The sequence below is a fragment of the Lithobates pipiens genome, unplaced genomic scaffold (genome assembly GCF_037356315.1).
Source record: "Lithobates pipiens isolate NorthernLeopardFrog02 unplaced genomic scaffold, aLitPip1_a1.2 Scaffold_41, whole genome shotgun sequence".
In the NCBI taxonomy this organism is placed as follows: Eukaryota; Metazoa; Chordata; class Amphibia; order Anura; family Ranidae; genus Lithobates; species Lithobates pipiens.
The window spans coordinates 1,503,176-1,524,083 of record NW_027507861.1 but is presented as its reverse complement, the minus strand read 5'-3'; the positions used below and the strand labels follow the sequence as shown (position 1 = coordinate 1,524,083).

The 20,908-nt window shown below is 42.6% G+C and overlaps 1 protein-coding gene across 1 annotated transcript in view; it reads right to left on the bottom strand.

Moving 5' to 3' along the window:
• The window catches only part of LOC143956783 (uncharacterized), a 312,193-nt gene that overhangs the window by 96,106 nt on the left and 195,179 nt on the right, over window positions 1–20,908 (bottom strand). The window contains 1 exon segment of the mRNA XM_077466960.1: window positions 10,068–11,353. Within this exon segment, the coding sequence (XP_077323086.1) occupies window positions 10,068–11,353 (1,286 nt within the window).

Sequence of the window (20,908 nt, the reverse complement as noted above, 5' to 3'; positions counted from 1 at the left end):
CTTCTCCCAGAACTGATATTCTTAAACTTCAAGATTTTGTTTTCATCTGGTAGGTCTAGAAATATAAAATGTCTTTCTTTTGGTGACTTACAAGTCAGATCCTAAAAAATAATGTTAACGGGTTAACTTTATCTTCATATTGCTGCAAAAACTCTTTGGAACAATTTACTTTTAATTGATATAATGCCTTGTAAGATGTTGGAATTGGAATAGCAGAAATGTTTCTAACTTTTTCCTGTGATAACTTTCTCTGTCCATGACTAATTTGCATATGTAACGTTATCTTTCATTAACTGAACTGACTCTGTGTTCTGTTTCAGCCCGGCTGTAACAGAGTAAATAACTCCGTTAACAGAGTGACAAGTTCCTCTGTATTTTGTGTAGACAGCAACATTTTGTCCACATGCTGGAAAATACATTTTGGTCTAGAAAATTTAGATAAAACATTCTCAAGCACTCGCGCACTAAACCGTCACTAATTTCCAGCTCTGGAATTATTCTAGTGAAGGCATACGTTTTTTTAATAAAACTGAAGGCAAGTTTATAATGACAGCTGTTCGTTAGCGGTACTGAAAAATGACTATTGGAGATTTCCAGTACTGAAAATACTTTGGCCTTGGCATCCATTTGTGACATTAAATTTAAATTAGGAACAATAGATTTGTTATTTGTAATGCATTTATTCAGTGATCTTAAATCAACGGATAAAGAATACCAATCATCAGCATTCGTGATAGGCCAAATACAATTATTTACCATTGATTGTGCCTTATTCCTTGTTGTAAAAATGAAACTGAAACTGGACCTATTAATTCTTGTGGCAACTTATTTTGAATTTGGAGCGGGATTGGGTCTTTTCCCTCAATTTCTATTTCAATAACTTTAAACAAACCTGTATCCATTTTGGTCTGACTCCAAAGACTTTTATGTGCTTTAACCGATTGTTCCAATTTGTTCCTGTATGTGGCCACTTACAATCTGAAGATATGTCAGCAACTGCTGTACAAATACTTCCAACATTACTGTACATTGAGGAATCTATTAACATAGATTTGGACCTAGATGAATTTTCCATATAGTAGAATTATTTAACCACATGCCGACCAGGCCATAGCCAAAAGACGGCTATAGCGTGGTTGGCTTATTCTTATTATGGACGTCCTCACAAAATCTTGCTTCTGTGCACCCCTGGGGCATGCACCCAGGAACATCCGTGATCATGGTAAACGGCTGCTGATAGCGGCCATTTACCACGTGATTGCTCCGTCAAATTATGGAGCGTTCACTTGTAAACAAACCGGTGTCCCGTCATGACACCGGTTCCTCCCTCTCCTTTCTGTACCGATCGGTACAGTGTGAGGGGAGAGGGGGGAGAGATGGCAGCAATGCTGTGGGCTGGATGTGTAGTGCCCACAGTGCTGCTCGGTGACAATACTCTTCCCATACTCGGCAACACTGTACAATACTCTGACAATACTGTGCAATACTCTGCAACACTGTGCAATTCTCTGCCAATACTCTGCCAATACAGTGCAACATTTTGCCAATACTCTGACGATACTCGCCAATACTCTGCAATATATTTTAACAGAAACAGAGAATTTTTTTTACAAAGTTTTCAGGCTTTTTTGATTTATAGCGCAAAAAAATAAAAAACCCAGCGGTGATTAAATACCTCAAAAAAAGCTCTATTTGTGTGAAAAAAGGACAAACATTTCATATTGGTACAGTGTTGCATGACTGAGTAATTGTCATTCAAAGTGTGAGAGCACCGAAAGCTGAAAATTGGTCTGGTTAGGAAGGGGGTTTAAGTGCCCAGTCGTCAAGTGGTTAAATCAATAATCCAATCTAATTTAGCCTCCTAATTGTAAACACGGAAGCACCATCATGACGTCTCTTCCCGTTTACTCGGCTGCCAATGGCGACAGTTTTAAAAAAAACATACATTATTCAGAATCACCAAAAATGACCATCTGAATACTTTGAAGTGCAAAAGAGGGATTGGAGGTCTTTTAGACCCCCAGATCCCTCCATAAAGAGTACATGTCACCACATATTACTGTCACAAGGGATGTTTACATTCCTTGTGACAGCAATAAAAGTGATCAAAACATTTTTTTTTTTAAAACAATTTATTAATTTTAAAATAAATAAGAAAAACAATAAAAAAAATTAAAGCGCCCCCATCGCCGTGATCTCCCGCAACAAAGAAAACGCATACAGAACTCGCGTCCACAAATCCCACATGTGAGGTATCGCCACGATCGTCAGAGTGAGAGAAATAATTCTAGCACTAGACCTCCTCTGTAACTCTAATCTGGTAACTGGAAAAAAATTAAAATGTTACCTATCGAGATTTTTAGGTACTGTAGTTTGTTGCCATTCCACGAATGCGTGCAAATATAAAGCGAGACATGTTTGATATCTATTTACTCAGCGTAACATCATATTTCACATTATACAAAAAATTTGGGCAAACTTTACTGTTTTGTTTTTTAAAATTCATGAAAGTGTCCCTTTTCCCAAAAAGTTGCGTTTAAAACACCGCCGCACAAATACTGTGTGACATAAAATATTGCAACAATCGCCATTTTATTCTCTATATTCTCTGCTAATTATATCTATCTATCTATATACATATATATATATACATACATATATATATATATATATATATATATATATATATATATATATATATATGTTTGGAGGTTATAAGTAATTTTCTAGCAAAAAATACGGATTTTAACTTGTAAACACCAAAATGTCAAAAATAGGCTTAGTCATGAAAGGGTTAAAATGACATTTTGGAGAATCAATATTCACAGGTAATTTGTTTTTAGTTAAACTGAGTTCAGATCCTAAATCTATTAACCATTTAGTATTCTTACCATTTAATAAACCATGTAACCACGGCCTTCCACCTTCATCTATTATAAGTGATGTCACATATTTTAATGTTGGCCAGGACTTGATTGTTGGGTGGAGTGTGCGCCAAGTATCATGTAGAGCTAGTGTCGCCAGCTGTGTTTTGATAGCACGCAGTGCGTGGTAGGTAATGGATGATGTTCCCGAAGACGAGTCTATTGCCGGTGAAAGAGCCACGTTAAAGTCTCCTCCAAGTATCAGCATACCCTGAGTGAAGGAGGTGAGCTGTTGGATTGTGTCACGAAAGAATGGGACCTGCATTTTGTTTGGGGTATATATATTTGCTAAAGTGACTGTCTTGTTGTATAACTTCCCTTTCAGAAATATATAGCGAGCATTCGGGTCGATGAGAGTATCCTGTACTTGTAGGGGGCAATGCTTAGATACTAGAATTGAAACGCCTTTAGTTTTGGCATTCTCATTGGTTGCATGATACACTATTGGGAAGTATGAGGAATGTAACTTGGGTATGTGGCGTGTTTTGAAGTGAGTTTCCTGAAGGAATACTACGTCCGCTTTGGCTTTTTTAAGGAGGAGTAATAATTGTGACCTATTCTCAGGGGTGTTTAGGCCCCTTGCATTAAGAGACATGACTCAGAATCTTTTTTCCTAAATCCTGATGGTGATGGAAGTAATCCATCTCTTTCATTTTCACCATTGTTTGTCATATTGATTGAACTGTCATTAACAGTCAATGTGCTGATCTGTTTGACTTCTGAGGCATAAGGCAAATCAATCAAACTATTGTTTAAAGAAGAAATAACAAATTGCTCAGAAATATGTTCTGTATTTTCTACTTTCAAAATTTTCCTTTGTGTACTATGTATGGAAATAACATTTTCTGTCTGCTCTGAAATTTTCATCATCTCTGGGTGTGGCATTACACGTGGCAACTCTTTGAACACCATTTTGCTTTCGTCTGTCTAGACTTGTGCTATCAGCATCTTCATCATGGTCCTGGCCTATAGACCGCTTAACTGGTACAAAAGATATTTTTGGTTTAAACAAACCTTTCTGTTCTTGGTCAGCAATCTCGATAAACCGCATATCTTGTACTAAAGACTTCTGCATAGAGTCTGCATTACTATTGTTCTAAGACAACTGAATATCTTTTATTTGAATTGCACTCTGCAAATCATCTATCTGTTTAGTCAAAATTTGACAATTAGTACATAAACTATTGTCCTTAATTTTCCCTTTTGTACCAACTACATTGCTTTCAGGATCTCCTGATTTCTATCGAAAACTTTAAATTAACTTAATCAAATTAAAGTAAAGTAAATTGTGGCTTTTGTATTTTGATATTAGCCGGTAAACATTCATTTAACATGTAACACCATAATTCATCATCTTTAACAAACTTTGACAGATTTTAAAATTCTAATTTACTCTCATTCGACAATTCATCAATAAAATCCATAACTTACCAATGTAGAACGATTTCTTTCATCTAACACGCGTTCCCTCTCATGGCGGGAAAATACGTCATCAAGAAACAGAATTTTCTTGCGTGTGCGCAAACGTCTCACCAATTCTGATAATTCTTTTTCTTCCAAGTTCAATTCAATGATGCCAAAAATATGCTCTTTCCATTTCTTTAGAAGTTTGACTCAATAGTCAATGTTTGTGCTTGTATTCCCTCTCGCCAAGCAGAAGGAGAAATCATTGAAAAAAGTTCGATATTCGGACAAAATGAAACTGGCAAAGGCTCGCCACTGTAATAATTTGAGTTATTACTGTATTAATAAATATATTTCAATAATTCATATTGATGAGGAAAGTTCCAAGAAAGTCTGTTCAGTTCTCGTGTAAAAACTCAAAAACTGAATTAATAATAAAAATAGCAAAATATTACAAAAATTATGTCAAAATGTAGAATATAAAAATAGCCTCAATAAGTTTCTTAATTTTGAAATAATGATTGTATAAATGTATCTGTGTGTGGTGTGTGTGTGTATATATATATATATATATATATAAAACCATCTTCTGAAATTCAAATTTAGTATATAATGATTTTGATTTAAATAGAAAAGATTTTAATAGAATATAAAAGAATAGACTAGAAAAACAATAGAACAGAACAGAATAAAGTATAATATATTCTATTCTGTTCTGTTCTATTTTTTTTCTAGTCTTTTTTATATTTTATTATAATCTTTTCTATCCACATTTAAAATTTATTAATTAAACAATTTGAATTCAAACTGTTCGAAATTCAAATTTATTCTATTCGAAATTCAAATTTCAGAAGATGGTTTTATATTCTTTCTGTTTTATTCTATTAAATTATATATATATTTTTTTTCTATTCTGTTCTAATCTTTTCTATTTGAATTAGAAATTTTGGAAGATGGTTAGTTACTTGTATACATCTATCACATCAACTTCTCATTTTGGGGCCCCGTACCTTGAGGACACTTGGTGCTAGAAACCCCAAATTTGGAGATGTTGTAGTTCTAGTTCTACTGTGTTTGCATACCAAATTTAGGGTTTCTAGCTATAAGTGGCCCCAAGATACGTGGCCCCAAATTTGGGTCGCAAAATGTCATTCTCTGCTGCAGAAAAGTACTTGGCATATTGCCCATATCTCGGGGTCACTTAGTGCTAGGAACCCCACAACTTGTGGCAGGTGACATGGCAAGTGGACAATCCACAACTCGTGGAAGGTCACGTGGCACTTGTGGCCAGTCATGTGGCACTCGTGGCTGGTCACGTGGCACTCATGGCAGGTCACGTGGCACTCGTGGCCGGTCACGTGGCACTCGTAGCCGGTCACGTGGCACTCGTGGCAGGTGTCTTGGCAAGTGGACAATACACAACTTGTGGCAGGTGATGTGGCAAGTGGACAATACACAACTTGTGGCAGGTGACATGGCAAGTGGACAATACACAACTTGTGGCAGGTGACCTGGCAAGTGGACAATCCACAACTTGGTCACGTGGCAGGTTACATGGCACTTGTGGCCGGTCACGTGGCACTGGCGACCATGTCACGTGGCACTTGTGGCAGGTGTTGTGGCAAGTGGACAACCCACAACTTGGGGTTCGGGTTAGGCTTAGGGTCGGGGTTTCCCCTTGAAGAATAAGGCTTGGACTCAGTGATTGGAATAAATAAAATAATATTTTTTACTATTCTGTTCAATTGTTTTTCTATTCTATTCTTTTCTATTCTAATTCATTCTATAGGAAATTCGAATTTCGAAAGATGGTTATATATATATATATATATATATATATATATATATATATATATATATATATATATATGTATAACCATCTTCTGAAATTCTAATTTAGTATAAATTGGGTGGCACAGTGGTGTAGTGGATAGTACTGTCACCTAGCAGTAAGAATCCCAACCATGACACTACCTGCCTGGAGTCTGCATGTTCTCTCTGTGCCTGCGTGGGTTTCCTCCGGGTACTCCGGTTTCCTCCCACACTCCAAAGACATGCTGGTAGGTTAATTGGATCCTGTCTAAATTGTCCCTAGTATGTATGAATGTGAGTTAGGGACCTTAGATTGTAAGCTCCTTGAGGGTAGGGACTGATGTGAATGTACAATGTATATGTAAAGCACTGCTTAAATTGACGGCGCTATATAAGTACCTGAAATAAATAGTATAAAAATTTGGATCAAATTTAAATAGAAAATATTAGAATAGAAAATAATAGACTAAGAATAGACTATAATAAAATATAATATATATTATTTTAGTTTCCATTGTGTTGAGTTATTTTAAAATCTATTCTTGAATTTGAATTTATACTATTCAAAATTATAATTTCAGAAGGTCATATTCTTCTATTCTATTTTATTACATTTTATTAAATTCTATTCTGTTCTTTACTATCTTTGATTCTCATTCTATTGTGTTATTATTTTATATTCTATTTTACTGTATTCTTTTTTAGAAATTGATTTATATATTTTTTCAGTTTTTATTCAAATTTGATTCAAATTGTTTTCAAGTTAGAATGGACTAGAATTGTTTTCGAATTTGATTCCAATTGTTTTCATATTCAAATTCTTTTTTTCGAATTCGATTCAAATTTTGTCCGAATTCGGGTTGAAAAAAAGCCATTAAATCTAACTACTGCTATATTAGATCCATAACTCATTGGGAATCAGCTCAGAAACGACCTCTTAGGTGGTATTACACTCCTTATATTACTGCAAAATTTTCCACAGATAGCCCTAAGGAATGTTGGTGTGGTTGCGGAAAAATAGGAACTTTATTACACATGATATGGGAATGCCCCAATCTCAGGAGCTTCTGGGGAAATGTATTTAACCACTTTCAGCCCGGGACCATTTTGCTGGCTTAAGACCAGAGCACTTTTTGCGATTCAGCACTGCGTCGCTTTAACTAACAATTGCGCGGTCGTGCGACGTGCCTCCCAAACATAATTGACGTCCTTTTTTCCCCACAAATAGAGCTTTCTTTTGGTGGCATTTGATCACCTCTGCGGTTTTTATTGTTTGCGCTAAAAAACAAAAATAGAGTGACAATTTAAAAAAAAACACATTCATTTTAGTTTTTGTTATAATAAATATCCCCCAAAAATATATAAAAAAACATTTTTTTCGCTGAGTTTAGGCCGATACGTATTCTTCTACATATTTTTGGTTAAAAAAATTGCAATAAGCGATTATTGATTGGTTTGCGCAAAAGTTATAGCGTTAACAAAATAGGGGATAGTTTTATGGCATTTTTATTAATAATTTTTCTAGTAATGGCGGCGATCAGTGATTTTTATTGTGACATTATGGTGGACACATTGGACATTTTTCACACATTTTTGGGACCATTGTCATTTATACAGCAATCAGTGCTATATAAATGCAGTGATTCCTGTGTAAATGACACTGGCAGTGAAGGGGTTAACCAGGGAGTGGCAGTGTAGGGGTTACATTTTCCTAAGGGCGTGTTAATAACTGTGGGGGGCTGGGCTTTGTGTTAGTGAACACTGATCTCTGCTCCAATCACACGGAGCAGATATCAGCGTCACTTGTTGCTAGGCAGAACGGGGAGATGCTGTTTACAACGGCATCTCCCCATTCAGCCGCCCCGTGAGACGATCGCGGGTATCCCCGCGGCAAACGAGTCCAGGGGACCCGCGTCCGGACTCACGGGGGTCCTGACCGGAACGCAAGCGTGCCGCTGGTGGCACACACACAATGGCAGGGCGGCATATAAAAATGGACGTACCTGTACGCCAATACGCCTGCCCATGCCATTCTGCCAACGTACATTGGCGTGCGTCGGTCTGGAACTGGTTAAACTGATATCTAAAACCACTGGCATCATAAAAAAGGGTAACCCAGGAATGGCCATACTAAGCATTCCTGTAGACCAATACCCGCCTTCTCTAAGAGCAATGGTAATTCAGATCCTGATGGCAGCAAGACTGACGATTGCTAATAAATGGAAATCCTCCAATTCCCCAAACATCAGTGAGGTTGTTAAAAAAAAGTAGATGAAACTTTTAAATATGAGCAGATTACGGCCACGATAGAAGGAAAGTCTCCATGTTTTTACGCCCAGTGGGCACCTTGGATCAACATTAGACAAATTACGTCACACCCCTTGTTATCTGGAATTTTGGTTTTCTGGTTACTAAGATACAATATAAAGTTAGATGCTGTTCTGATCCATAATGTAAGTTGCATAAAACTCCGCTGTCCTAAACAATGACGCACACTACCATGTTACCAAATAGATGCTGGATAATGTCCCACTATGTTCTCCTTCAATGTACCACTGATTAAAAAGCTTCTGAATATTGTACAAATGTATATCTAGAATTGTATTTGACAAATCTTTCAATAAAAATGATAAAAAAAAGAAGCTACAACTTTCACACAAACCAATTAATATACATTTATTGGGATTTTTTGTTATTATCAAAGACAAGTAGCCAAAATTTATGAGGAAATTATATAATTTTTTAAATAATAATAATAATAATAGTAACAATAAAATATTTGATTATATATATATATATATATATATATATATATATATATATATATATATATATTGTAAAAAAAAATAAAAAAGTTTTGCATAACCACGCAATTTCCATGGCTATTTAGAACGGCGTTAAGTTCAAATAAAAATGGCCTGGTCATGAAAGGGGAAAACCTTCCAGAGCTGAAGTAGTTAACAAAGTGATTTCCTATGATGGTCAGCTCCATCTAGTGGCCATAATGAAGTATTTTTCATAAAAGGCTTCCATTAGTAAAAACACAACAATACCGCACTATGACCACTAGAGGGAGCCAATGGTCATAGGAAATCACTGTATGAGATAAAATATGGACAACATTCATCACAGCTGGGTGAATTCTTCTCATATTCATTCAACAATTAAAAAAAATGAGAACACTGAGTGTTTGCAAAGCTTACATCACATATCAATGAAAGGCAATGACTCCATTTTTATATTTTAATAATTTTTATTGGAAGTTCTCATATTGAACAATCAGTTACAAAATACAAAGTGTTACAAATGACAAGTGACATTGTCCATCCTTGTTTAGATAGACATATCACATTGACATGGAGTGATAAAACACAATATAAGTGGGATATTTGTGAGACAAGTCCTCCCTGTGCATGTGTCAATTATAAAGGACATCCAGGGACTCACACCCCCTTCACACACTCCCCACACATATATCCCCCTGCTTCTTATATGAAGAGATCAGCCATGGAGTATATCTGAGGTGTATATCAGGGTGTGCTTCTTCCCTACATGAGACCTGTGATGTCCAACAACATTCATATAGAAGACATTTCCCGCACTCAAGGCACTAATACACCTCAAGGGTTATGTGGGATCCCTGATGTGCAGGAAGACAGGACTTCAGTGAGGAACATTTCCCTCACTCAGAACAGGAATACGGCTTCTCCCCTGTGTGAGATCTCTGATGTCTAGAAAGATCAGACTTCCCTGAAAAACATTTACCGCACTCAGGACAGGAATACGGCTTCTCACCTGTGTGAGATCTCTGATGTGTGGAAAGATAGGACTTGCTTGAAAAACATTTCCCACAGTCAGAACAGGAATATGGCTTCTCCCCAGTGTGAGATTTCTGATTTCTAGAAAGATCAAACTTCCCTGAAAAACATTTACCGCACTCAGGACAGGAATACGGCTTCTCACCTGTGTGAGATCTCTGATGTTTGGAAAGACTGGACTTCTCTGAAAAACATTTACCGCACTCAGAACAGGAATACGGCTTCTCACCTGTGTGAGATCTCTGATGTGTGGAAAGATGGGACTTATGTGAAAAACATTTCCCACACTCAGAACAGGAATACGGCTTCTCCCCTGTGTGAGATCTCTGATGTGTGGAAAGATGGGACTTCACTAAAAAACATTTCCCACACTCAGAACAGGAATACGGCTTCTCTCCTGTGTGAGATCTCTGATGTGTGGAAAGATCTTGCTTCTGTGAAAAACATTTCCCGCACTCAGAACAGGAATACGGCTTCTCCCCCGTGTGAGATCTCTGATGTGTGGAAAGATGGGACTTCACTAAAAAACATTTCCCACACTCAGAACAGGAATACGGCTTCTCTCCTGTGTGAGATCTCTGATGTGTGGAAAGATGGGACTTCACTAAAAAACATTTCCCGCACTCAGAACAGGAATACGGCTTCTCCCCCGTGTGAGATCTCTGATGTGTGGAAAGATGGGTCTTCCTTGAAAAACATTTCCCGCACTCAGGACAGGAATACGGCTTCTCTCCTGTGTGAGATCTCTGATGTGTGGAAAGATGGGACTTCGTTGAAAAACATTTCCCGCACTCAGGACAGGAATACGGCTTCTCCCCTGTGTGAGATCTCTGATGTGTGGAAAGATGGGACTTCACTAAAAAACATTTCCCACACTCAGAACAGGAATACGGCTTCTCTCCTGTGTGAGATCTCTGATGTGTGGAAAGATCTTGCTTCTGTGAAAAACATTTCCCGCACTCAGAACAGGAATACGGCTTCTCCCCCGTGTGAGATCTCTGATGTGTGGAAAGATGGGACTTCACTAAAAAACATTTCCCACACTCAGAACAGGAATACGGCTTCTCTCCTGTGTGAGATCTCTGATGTGTGGAAAGATGGGACTTCACTAAAAAACATTTCCCGCACTCAGAACAGGAATACGGCTTCTCCCCCGTGTGAGATCTCTGATGTGTGGAAAGATGGGTCTTCCTTGAAAAACATTTCCCACACTCAGGACAGGAATATGGCTTCTCTCCTGTGTGAGATCTCTGATGTGTGTAAAGGTGGGACTTCCTTGAAAAACATTTCCCACACTCAGGACAGGAATACGGTTTCTCTCCTGTGTGAGATCTTATATGCACAATAAGATGGGATTTAGAAGGGAAACACTTCCCACACTCAGTACAGGAAAACCTCTTCTCTGTTGGAAGGACGGCCCCGTCCCGCACAGTCTGAGGTTCCTCAGGATCAGAGGAAGACGATGGTCCATCTACACTGTGTGGTGCCGGATGGACATTTGAGGTGGTCGGGTTTTCTCCTGGACTATACTGTGTGATGTCCTCATCTTCTACTTCACAGTCTGGAGACAAAGTGAGACAATCCTCTGAGGTTTTCCTCATCTCCCGTCCATCTACTAAAATAGAAATACAAAGATTGTTACTAGACATGAGCTGATTGGTTCCCCTAAACCAGGACTCCGCCCACATCAGGCAGCTTTGTCTCTGAGGATCTTACAATTCCCCCCTCAAGGTAACTAGTAAATGGGTCCTCTGATCTCCTACCAGATCATTTCTTTATTCATGGACCTTAGTCAGAGAGTGAGGACACAACGAGAACTGTCTATTATAGGAGTGACAGTGATGAGGGGATTATAGGACGAGTGTCCCCTCCCCCCTCTATCACTCATCGCCATCTTCCCAACACAAGAAGTCCTGAACTCCCTGATTTAGTCATGAATAACAGCGGGGCTGAGCCCCACCAGAGGTCAGAGAGTGAGGATGGGGGGAGAACAACCAAGATGAAGACTGGACTGATCCTGAAGACCCCCATCATTGGGTTATTGACTCCTCCCCCATTATCACTTTCTGTTTAAAGGTCCAAAGTTGGAGGATGTTATCACATTTTTATCAATATGTAGAAGTCTGTCCTCCAATCACATCATCAGATATAAAATCAAACCACTATAATCTGATTCCACCCTGAAATGAAATAAGTAATCAGGAAGCTGCTCACATAATACCCAGATATGAGGTATAACAGAATTCCTCCAAAATATGCAGCGCTGGCCCTTTAAATCATATACAAAAAACCAGATGAGGTCATCAGGGGCTTGATCACAGATCCAATCCCTGATGTGATGTCAGCACATTGGGCGGAGCATAACAATCTAACGTCATCACGCCCATTGCAGCTGGAGCGAGCGCTGAGGAGATACACTGTGCATGTCTACCGATGTGTGTGACAGATATTTCTATGTAATAAAGTGAGAGATGTTATAGATCTATACTATGTGGAGAGTTCTTCTTGTCTCGGGGCTGAGACTATACAGCGGGGGTCAGCAACCTGTAGATCGCGACCACGTGACTGGTAGATCTCGGTCTGGACTTGCTGACCCTCCGATGTCTCCTCTGTAGTGCCACCTCCAGTGCCATGCGGAGTGACACCAACTGCACTCCACCTCTAATCCCGGCTAGTGGTCTCCAGAGTGGTGCCAGCAGCAGAAGGAAGAGATCTTCAGGTCAGTGTGAAGCAATACACCGAGCATATTAGTATAAGGCTGCTTTCACAGTGATGTGCTGCGGTTTACCCACACCGCGGGTGCAGGGCAGTGTACTTGCAGCTTTCCTGGGGGTTTGCTGCACTTTTCCATAGACTTCTATTATATCCTGGGGGTTTGTTGCAATTTCTGAATGCAGGAGTTTTGATACACTTTCAGAAAATGCCCCACACCTGCAGGATAATATAATCTATGGCAAAGTGCAGCTAACCCAGGAAAGTTGCAGATGCACTGCGTTGCACAGGTGGTGCAGGTAAACTGCAGCACCTTATAGGGGACTCAGAACAGTAAGGGTTCATTTACATTTGTAGTTTGGAGGGTGGGAATACCCCATAATAAAAATGTGTTTTTATCACCCCTGCCCCAACCACATCCATTTTATCTGAAGTAGCTGGGGGTGTCCACATGTCGTAGCCGCAACAGGAGTTATATGCATTGTCATGGTTGGTGGGTATCATAGTTCATGGGCGTCATGGTTATTGGGTGTCATGGTTGGTGGTTGGTGGGTGTCATAGTTGGTGGTTGGTGGGTGTCATGGTTGGTGGTTGGTGGGTGTCATAGTTGGTGGGAGTCATGATTGGTGGTTGGTGGGTGTCATGGTTGGTGGTTGGTGGGTGTCATGGTTGGTGGTTGGTGGGTGTCATGGTTGGTGGGTGACATGGTTGAAGGTTGGTGGGTGTCATGGTTGGTGGATGTCATAGATGGTGGTTGGTGGGTGTCATGGTTGGTGGGTGATATGGTTGGTGGGTGACAGGGTTGGTGGCTGGTGGGTGTCATAGTATGCGGGTGTCACACCTACCAAGCATAACCCATTCAAGTGGATGAGGCCGCTCTGCAAGTGCCCTGCAACCTTGTGCAGTACAGAAAATAAGGGGTTAAAGCAGGCAGCATTGTTGCTTTCTCACCATCTGCTTTAACCCCTTGGACCTTACAGAAGCATGAAGTTGTGGGGCTCCTCCATAATGCCCTTATTTACTTAAATGGGTTAAAATTGGCAGGTAGTACACTGCTGCTCCTCTGAAAAGTGATCCAAGTGTGTGTTGACAGGTGGTGAGGAGGTGATATGTTGCCTCCTCACCACCTGATTTGCACCCATGGTTGTGGTGCAATGCACACTATTGTGACACAGTAGTATGGCAATTAGAGGGATAACTCAGGTTTGAGGAGGTGACACTGGGCAATACTGTGCCTGGTGATCTTTGACTCATCCATGTTGTTCAGGTAGATCTCCACCTCATTAAGGTTACCTACCTCTGCTATACAGACATATCCCTCCACCCGGCACTGCCAGCAAACAACAGAACTAGTAACCCCGGGAGAATTCCTCTGTCAGAGATCTCGCTAGATCCGGGGATGGGACAGAAGACCGAAGACACAATCCCCAGATGTCTAAGACAAGCAACACCTATAGAGAAAATCAACATTTTGCTGCCAGCTGAACCCCCCGAATCTCCATAAATCCATCCTAGATACATGAACTGTGTCTGCAGCACAGAGAAGGAAGATTATCCGAGAGAAATCCAGGAATACAGGACGGGGAACACAGCTCAGGAAAGTGACCAGGGGATTACAGGCTGATATCACCCCGCCCTCGCCCTACTCTGGACCAATCAGTGAGCAGTATGGGTGGAGGAATGGATTTCGTGTTAATGACCCACCTGTGCTGATCTCTGTAGGAGTGTCCTCCTCTATAAATGTCCCCGTTATTCCATCCTCCTCCATAGACTGCTGATCATCCCTCACATACCTCTCTTCTTCTTCTGATTTCATCTCAAATTCTATATCCATTGGATCTCCACTCTAAATCAGGAAAATGAGAGAAAATATCATCTGTAAGATAGAAGATTTATTACTGTGACATCACAGATATAAAATCCACACATCTCCATCCATGTTCTAGATGCTCCATCCCACCAACCTTGTAATAATGAGGGATGGTGAGATCTTCCTGTGTGGAATCCCGGGAATACAGAGGATGGTGACATCTCTCTGGGGGGTTCATGTAGCTGGATGTCTCCACCATGGTGTCCTGGTACAGATCTTTGTGTTCTTTTAGGAACTTTGACTCCTCCATCACCCCATCCTCCACATCATCCTCTTCTTTTATCTCTTCTTTAACATCAACTTCAGAATCACTGAGCTTTCCACTCTGAATATATAATAAAAATGACATCAATTATAATGTAGTAAGGTCCCGGGCCCCCTTTGGTCTAATGAGACCCTCCAGAGTTAGGCACGGCTGACATCCTTCTATGCAGAGTGAGTTACGAGACATGGTGGGTGCAAAATAAAGTAGATTAATGGGCACCAGGCACTTCTTGAATGCCAAGAGATTTATTGTTTTTTTGAACAGAACTGTGGGAGAGAGGGTTGGGGCCAGGACACCCTTAGTAGTTGCAATGTTAATTATCAGACTCTGAGACTTCTATAGGTAGACAGCGGTGCAGGGAAAGGCATCCAGCAAGACACCACATCTACACGAGTAAGGAAGCCATCTCCTATGGCAACAGTCTTATAACAGTTTCTAACACAAGTTGTAACAAACTTCTTTACTTCGTCTACAATCTTCTTTTGTAGATCTTCACTCCACTGATCTCCCAGTCTCTCACTGGACTTGCTGATCCACCGCCACTGAAACCCCTGAGCTCTTCCATCCTTCTCACTCAGTACTCTTATCAAGAGTCACCCCCGCCTCCCTGCTGGGTCCCTAGCTTGGCACTCACAGATATTCCTCAAGTGTCACCTCGCTGGCTGGCTCGGTCCCTGACTTGACACACAAGGCTTCTCTGCAAGCATCACCTCCGCTGGTTGGGTCCCTGGCTTGAAACCTGCTGAAGTTTCCCAATTCTTCACTGTCCCCGGTTGGTGAGAATGCTGCTCTGGTACTTTCTTCAGCTACTCACATTGGTCCCTGGTAATAAGGTGGATGGTCCCTTAGTGGCAAAAGCTTCTCCTCTACCTCCGTCCATGACTGGTTCTCCAGCCGTCAGAACCGTCACTTCTGGTTGGACTGCAAGCCGCCATCCCAACCCTATGCTGCTCTCTTGTTTCTGTATAGGCCCTCAGAGAGCCTAGCAGCCAGATGTCCCCGGGATAGGCCTCAGGCTCTGGCCAAGCAGCCCGGGGCAGCACAACACACATCCACCCAGACAGCCATCCAGGTGGCACAGAACACCGATCACCTGACCTCACCCAAATAAATAGGCTCTCCCAGCAGGCCAAGGGATTCAAGAAAATTCCTGCCCATTGGTTGAGACACCATATCTATTCCTAATTTTTCCTTGCAATGCCCTTGTCTTATCTAATGCCACCAGATACCCTGCCACCTAGTTCCAGAAGAGAGAGGTGCAGCAATTCCAGAATTAGGGTGAGATCAATTGACCCCTAACCATAGGTGAGCGCAGCCTATTGCATTAGGGTGTGCACTCCAAAGTTCAAACACACATGAACGCCACATGCTGTCACAGGAAGGGTGCTCTGATGGTGGGAGACAGTTGATTGAGAGCATATTACGGTACACCCTAAATACAGATGTAATGTGTTCCTAAGGTTGAACCTAGACTTTAATATAATGGGGGCATTTACACTGGCCACTGGCACCCTCAACCACCCACATGGTGCTGCTCCTGGATAATGCTAATGCACATGGGGTGATTAGGATGTGCCTAGACACACCCGACACACCCTGTGTGCACGCCTATGCCCCTAACAATTAACCATGGCATCTATCACTCGGCAAATAAATTTAGGAGCAGCTCTGCCTAAACATCAGGGTGCTACATCCTCCCCCTGTCTAGGAAACTACATCTCGAAGTTTTGCAGAAAAAAATAATAATTTGAGCCCTCAAGCCTGAGAGTGAATGTCCTGGCAAAAGCTGGGATGGGTGGGGAAACAAGGAAAGGAATAATTATAACAGTAATACAAGGGGGGTACCACATGAAATAAACATATGTAACATATACATAAGTGAATGGTAGTTCACACAAGGCAGATAAATATCAGACATTATGTACAATTTATGTGTGGTATACCACCCAAACAATTGAGGGAAATATAAACATCAGGCTTATATTCTAACTATCTATCTAATATATACAATAATAAAGAGCATGAATAGTTATCATTAGGGATGAGCCAAACACCCCCCCACCCCCAGTTCGGTTCGCACCAGAACTTGCGAACAGGCAAAAGTCTATGGGACACGAACATGAGAAATTGAAAGTGCTAATTTTAAAGGCTTATATTCAAGCTATTGTCATAAAAAGTGTTTGGGGTCCTGCCCTGCAAAAAAGTTTTAAAAATGTCCTTTAAATATCGTGCCGGGGGTCCCCTTAGTCTGCCTGTAAAGTAGGGCATCTTTCCCGTGTTTATAAAGGAAAAATTGAATTTAAAATTGCTTGCGGCTGTAATGTATTATTGGAAATATCCATAAAAATCATTGAAAAAAAATGGTGTGGGTCCCCCCCCCCCCAGCAGTCCATTACCAGGCCCTTAAGGTTTGGTATGGATTTTAAGGGGAACCCCACCCCAAAATAGAAATAAAATGGTGTGGGGGTCCCCCCAAAATCCATGCCAGACCCTTATCCGAGCACGCAACCCGGCAGGCTGCAGGAAAAAGGGGAGGGTCGAGAGAGCGCCTCCCCTCCTGAACCATACCGGGACACATGCCCTCAACATGCAGAGGGTTTTTTGGGGTCCCCCCAAAACACCTTGTCCCTATATTGGGCCTCATCCCCAAAACCCTTGGCCGGTGGTTGTGGGGGTCTGTGGTGGGGAAAAGTAGACGGGGAAGTGAGGGGGAGGGAAGTAGATAGGGAAGTGGGGTGAGAGGGAAGTTGATGGGGAAGTGGGGGGAGAGGGAAGTAGACAGGGAAGTGGGGTGAGAGGGAAGTAGATGGGAAAGTGGGGGAAGAGGGAAGTAGACAGGGAAGTGGGGTGAGAGGGAAGTAGATGGGAAAGTGGGGGGAGAGGGAAGTAGATGAGGAAGTGGGGGGAGAGGGAAGTAGATGAGGAAGTGGGGGGAGAGGGAAATAGATGGGGGTGAGGGAGAGGGAAGTAGACGAGGAAGTGGGGAGAGAGGGAACTAGATAGGAAAAAGAGGGTTAAATTCCAGTTATTTGTGGACAGTGTGTGGAGGGGGGGAATGACCGCTATTAATATCAGTTAATTTAAAAAAAATTGTGTTCACTGGGGGGGAAATGATTGGCATTAGTGATTAGTAGGAAAAAGGGGGAAGGAGCAAGGAGGTAAGAGGTTCTCAATAGAGAAACAGTAGGCACTGGACAGGGGGAAGTGGGGGGTAGGATGGTAACTGGGGGGGCAGAAGAGTGGAAAAGGGACAATAAAGGGACAGAGGGGCGGTGAAGTGGGGAAGGGGGAGTCGAGAGGACAGAGGGCTGGACAGGAGAAAGTGAGGGACAGGGGTTGGATAGGGGGCAGTGGGGTAAACTGGGAGGCAGTGGAGAAACAAGGAGCTTAACAGGAAGGCAGTGGGGGATGGGAAGGTAGTGATGCTCAGTGGGAGATGAATACCTGGCTCATGGTGTCCTGGTCTGGAGGTTGATTTGAAGCTCCTCTGATGAGTCTTCTATGGTTGGGGTCCTCTCGGATGGCCCCTCTTGGTTCCTCTGATGAGTCTTCTATGGTTGGGGTCCTCTCGAATGGTCCCTCTTGGTTCCTCTGATGAGTCTTCTATGGTTGGGGTCCTCTCGGATGGTCCCTCTTGGTTCCTCTGATGAGTCTTCTGTGGTCGGGTGACTTCTGACTGGAGATGAAGGGGAAAATCTCTCCCAACTCTCGGCTCCTCTTCCTCCTGCTCAAAAGTTGTCCACAATCAGAGGAAAGTTCTCCTTAAAGTGTCTTTCCACCTTGTGGGGGTCCTAGGCCTGCAATGTGCAGACTGTAGACATGAAGCTGATTCTGCTCTGACCTGTGTGAGGATCTTCTCTGTCTCTCCTCCGTGTCCCCGATGGAAGATGGAGGCTTCGTGTCCTGGCTGAGAGGTGTGAGGGACGTTCTTTGTCTGCACTACAGATCTGGGAAGACTCCAATCACATTGTGAGCCAGCTTCCTCACAGGGAGCCCCTCCCCCACAGATGCCCTGGGGCCATGCTGACTACAATCACAGTGCGGGGGAGGGGGTTTCACAAAGAGGACCCCTCCCTCCATTCTCTGGGATGACACTATAGTTGGATAAATATAGAGAGAAACAAGAATGTAACTGCGCTGGCAAAAAAGGAAAGAAGCTATGGAGAGCAGCAGCAATACAGTGCGATAACACAGAAAATAAACATAAATTCAAAAAAAGCTCCGCTATAAAAATTAAAATTAAATTAAAAAACTAAATGAAATAAAAATAATCCATATACTGTGCCAAACCAATTGTATCCAAAATCGTAGTCACAGGTATATAAAGATGTATTAAAGTCTCTGATTAATGAAGAGCGCAGTGCACATGCATGAGATCCAAAAGTGTGCCGATCACCATAGAAGTAGATTGTGATCACCACACTGGACGTCACCATTGGGTTGGCACAGTATATGGACTATTTTTATTTCATTTTTATTTTTTATTTTTATAGCGCAGCTTTTTTTAATTTTATAGTTGGATAAATGGTTTTATATTTAGGATGTATCCGGTCTATAAACCAGAGGCTCTGGATGGAGAGTTGGATAAATTGATCATTTGTGTGGGGGAGGGGGAGGTGATCTATAGGGAGTGTATGAGGGAGGGAAGTGACATGTGAGGTTATTTGTTGGAATCTGTTTGCGCAGAGAAAGCAGACAAGTTGTTATAAGTTTTTGTTAAATGGTGGGATGTGTATGGGGGAGGGGTGAGAAGTCGGGGAGGGATGTGTATGGGGGAGGGGTGAGAAGTCGGGGAGGGATGTGTATGGGGAGGGGTGAGAAGTCAGGGAGGGCTGTGTATGGGGGAGGGGTGATAAGATGGGGAGGGCTGTGTATGGGGGCGAGGGGTGAGAAGGCAGGGGAGGGATGTGTAGGGGGGAGGGGTGAGAAGTTGGGGAGAGCTGTGTATGGGGGAGGGGTGAGAAGTCGGGGAGGGATGTGTATGGGGGAGGGATGATAAGGTGGAGAGGGATGTGTATGGGGGAGGGCTGTGTATGGGGGAGGGGTGAGAAGTCGGGAGGGATGTGTATGGGGGAGGGATGATAAGGTGGGGAGGGATGTGTATGGGGTAGGGGTGAGGAAGGATGTGTATGGGGGAGGGCGGTGTATGGGGGAGGGGTGAGAAGTCGGGAGGGATGTGTATGGGGGAGGGATGTGTATGGGGTAGGGGTGAGGAAGGATGTGTATGGGGGAGGGCTGTGTATGGGGGAGGGGTGAGAAGTCGGAGAGGGATGTTTATGGGGGAGGGATGAGAAGGTGGGGATGGCTGTGTATGGGGGAGGGGTAAGAAGTCGGGGAGGGCTGTGTATGGGGGAGGGGTAAGAAGTCGGGGAGGGCTCTGTATGGGGGAGGGGTGAGAAGTTGTGGAGGGCTGTGTATGTGGGAGGGGTGAGAAGGCAGGGAGGGTTGTGTATGGGGGAGGGGTGAGAAGCTGGGGAGGGATGTGTATGGGAAAGGGGTGAGAAGGTCGGGAGGGCTGTGCATGGAGGAGGGGAGGGTTGTGTATGGGGCAGGGTTGTGTTTGGGGAGGGCTGTGTATGGGGGAGGGCTGTGTATGGGGGAGGGCTGTGTATGGGGGAGGGCTGTGTATGGGGGAGGGGAGGGCGGTGTATGGGGTTGGGCTGTGTATGGGGGAGGGCGGTGTATGGGGTTGGGCTGTGTATGGGGGAGGGGAGGGCTGTGTATGGGGGAGAGGCGGTTACATGTAATTAGAAGTACAGACACTCTCTCTAATATTAGAGGACAGGATTGGACAATTCCAGTAGAGGGGGAGGGGAGGAGAGGTAACATTGGGGCTCAGTCACAGAACACAGCCCATGTTATTGTGTGTATAATGCATGTTCTCTGGTGTGCAGTGTGGGGGCGCTGTTGTGCGGTGTAATGAGGTGTTAGGCTCTCCTCTATAGAATTCTATGGGCTCTTTGTAATATTATACAACCTCACATTGTTTTCTGTGATGGTGACGGAAGCCATAGAACATCGGGAACATCGCCTTGTTCAGCTGCCCATACACTCGTACAATCTCCTTCCAATCTTTTCATTGGAAGATCCTTCCCTCCATTCT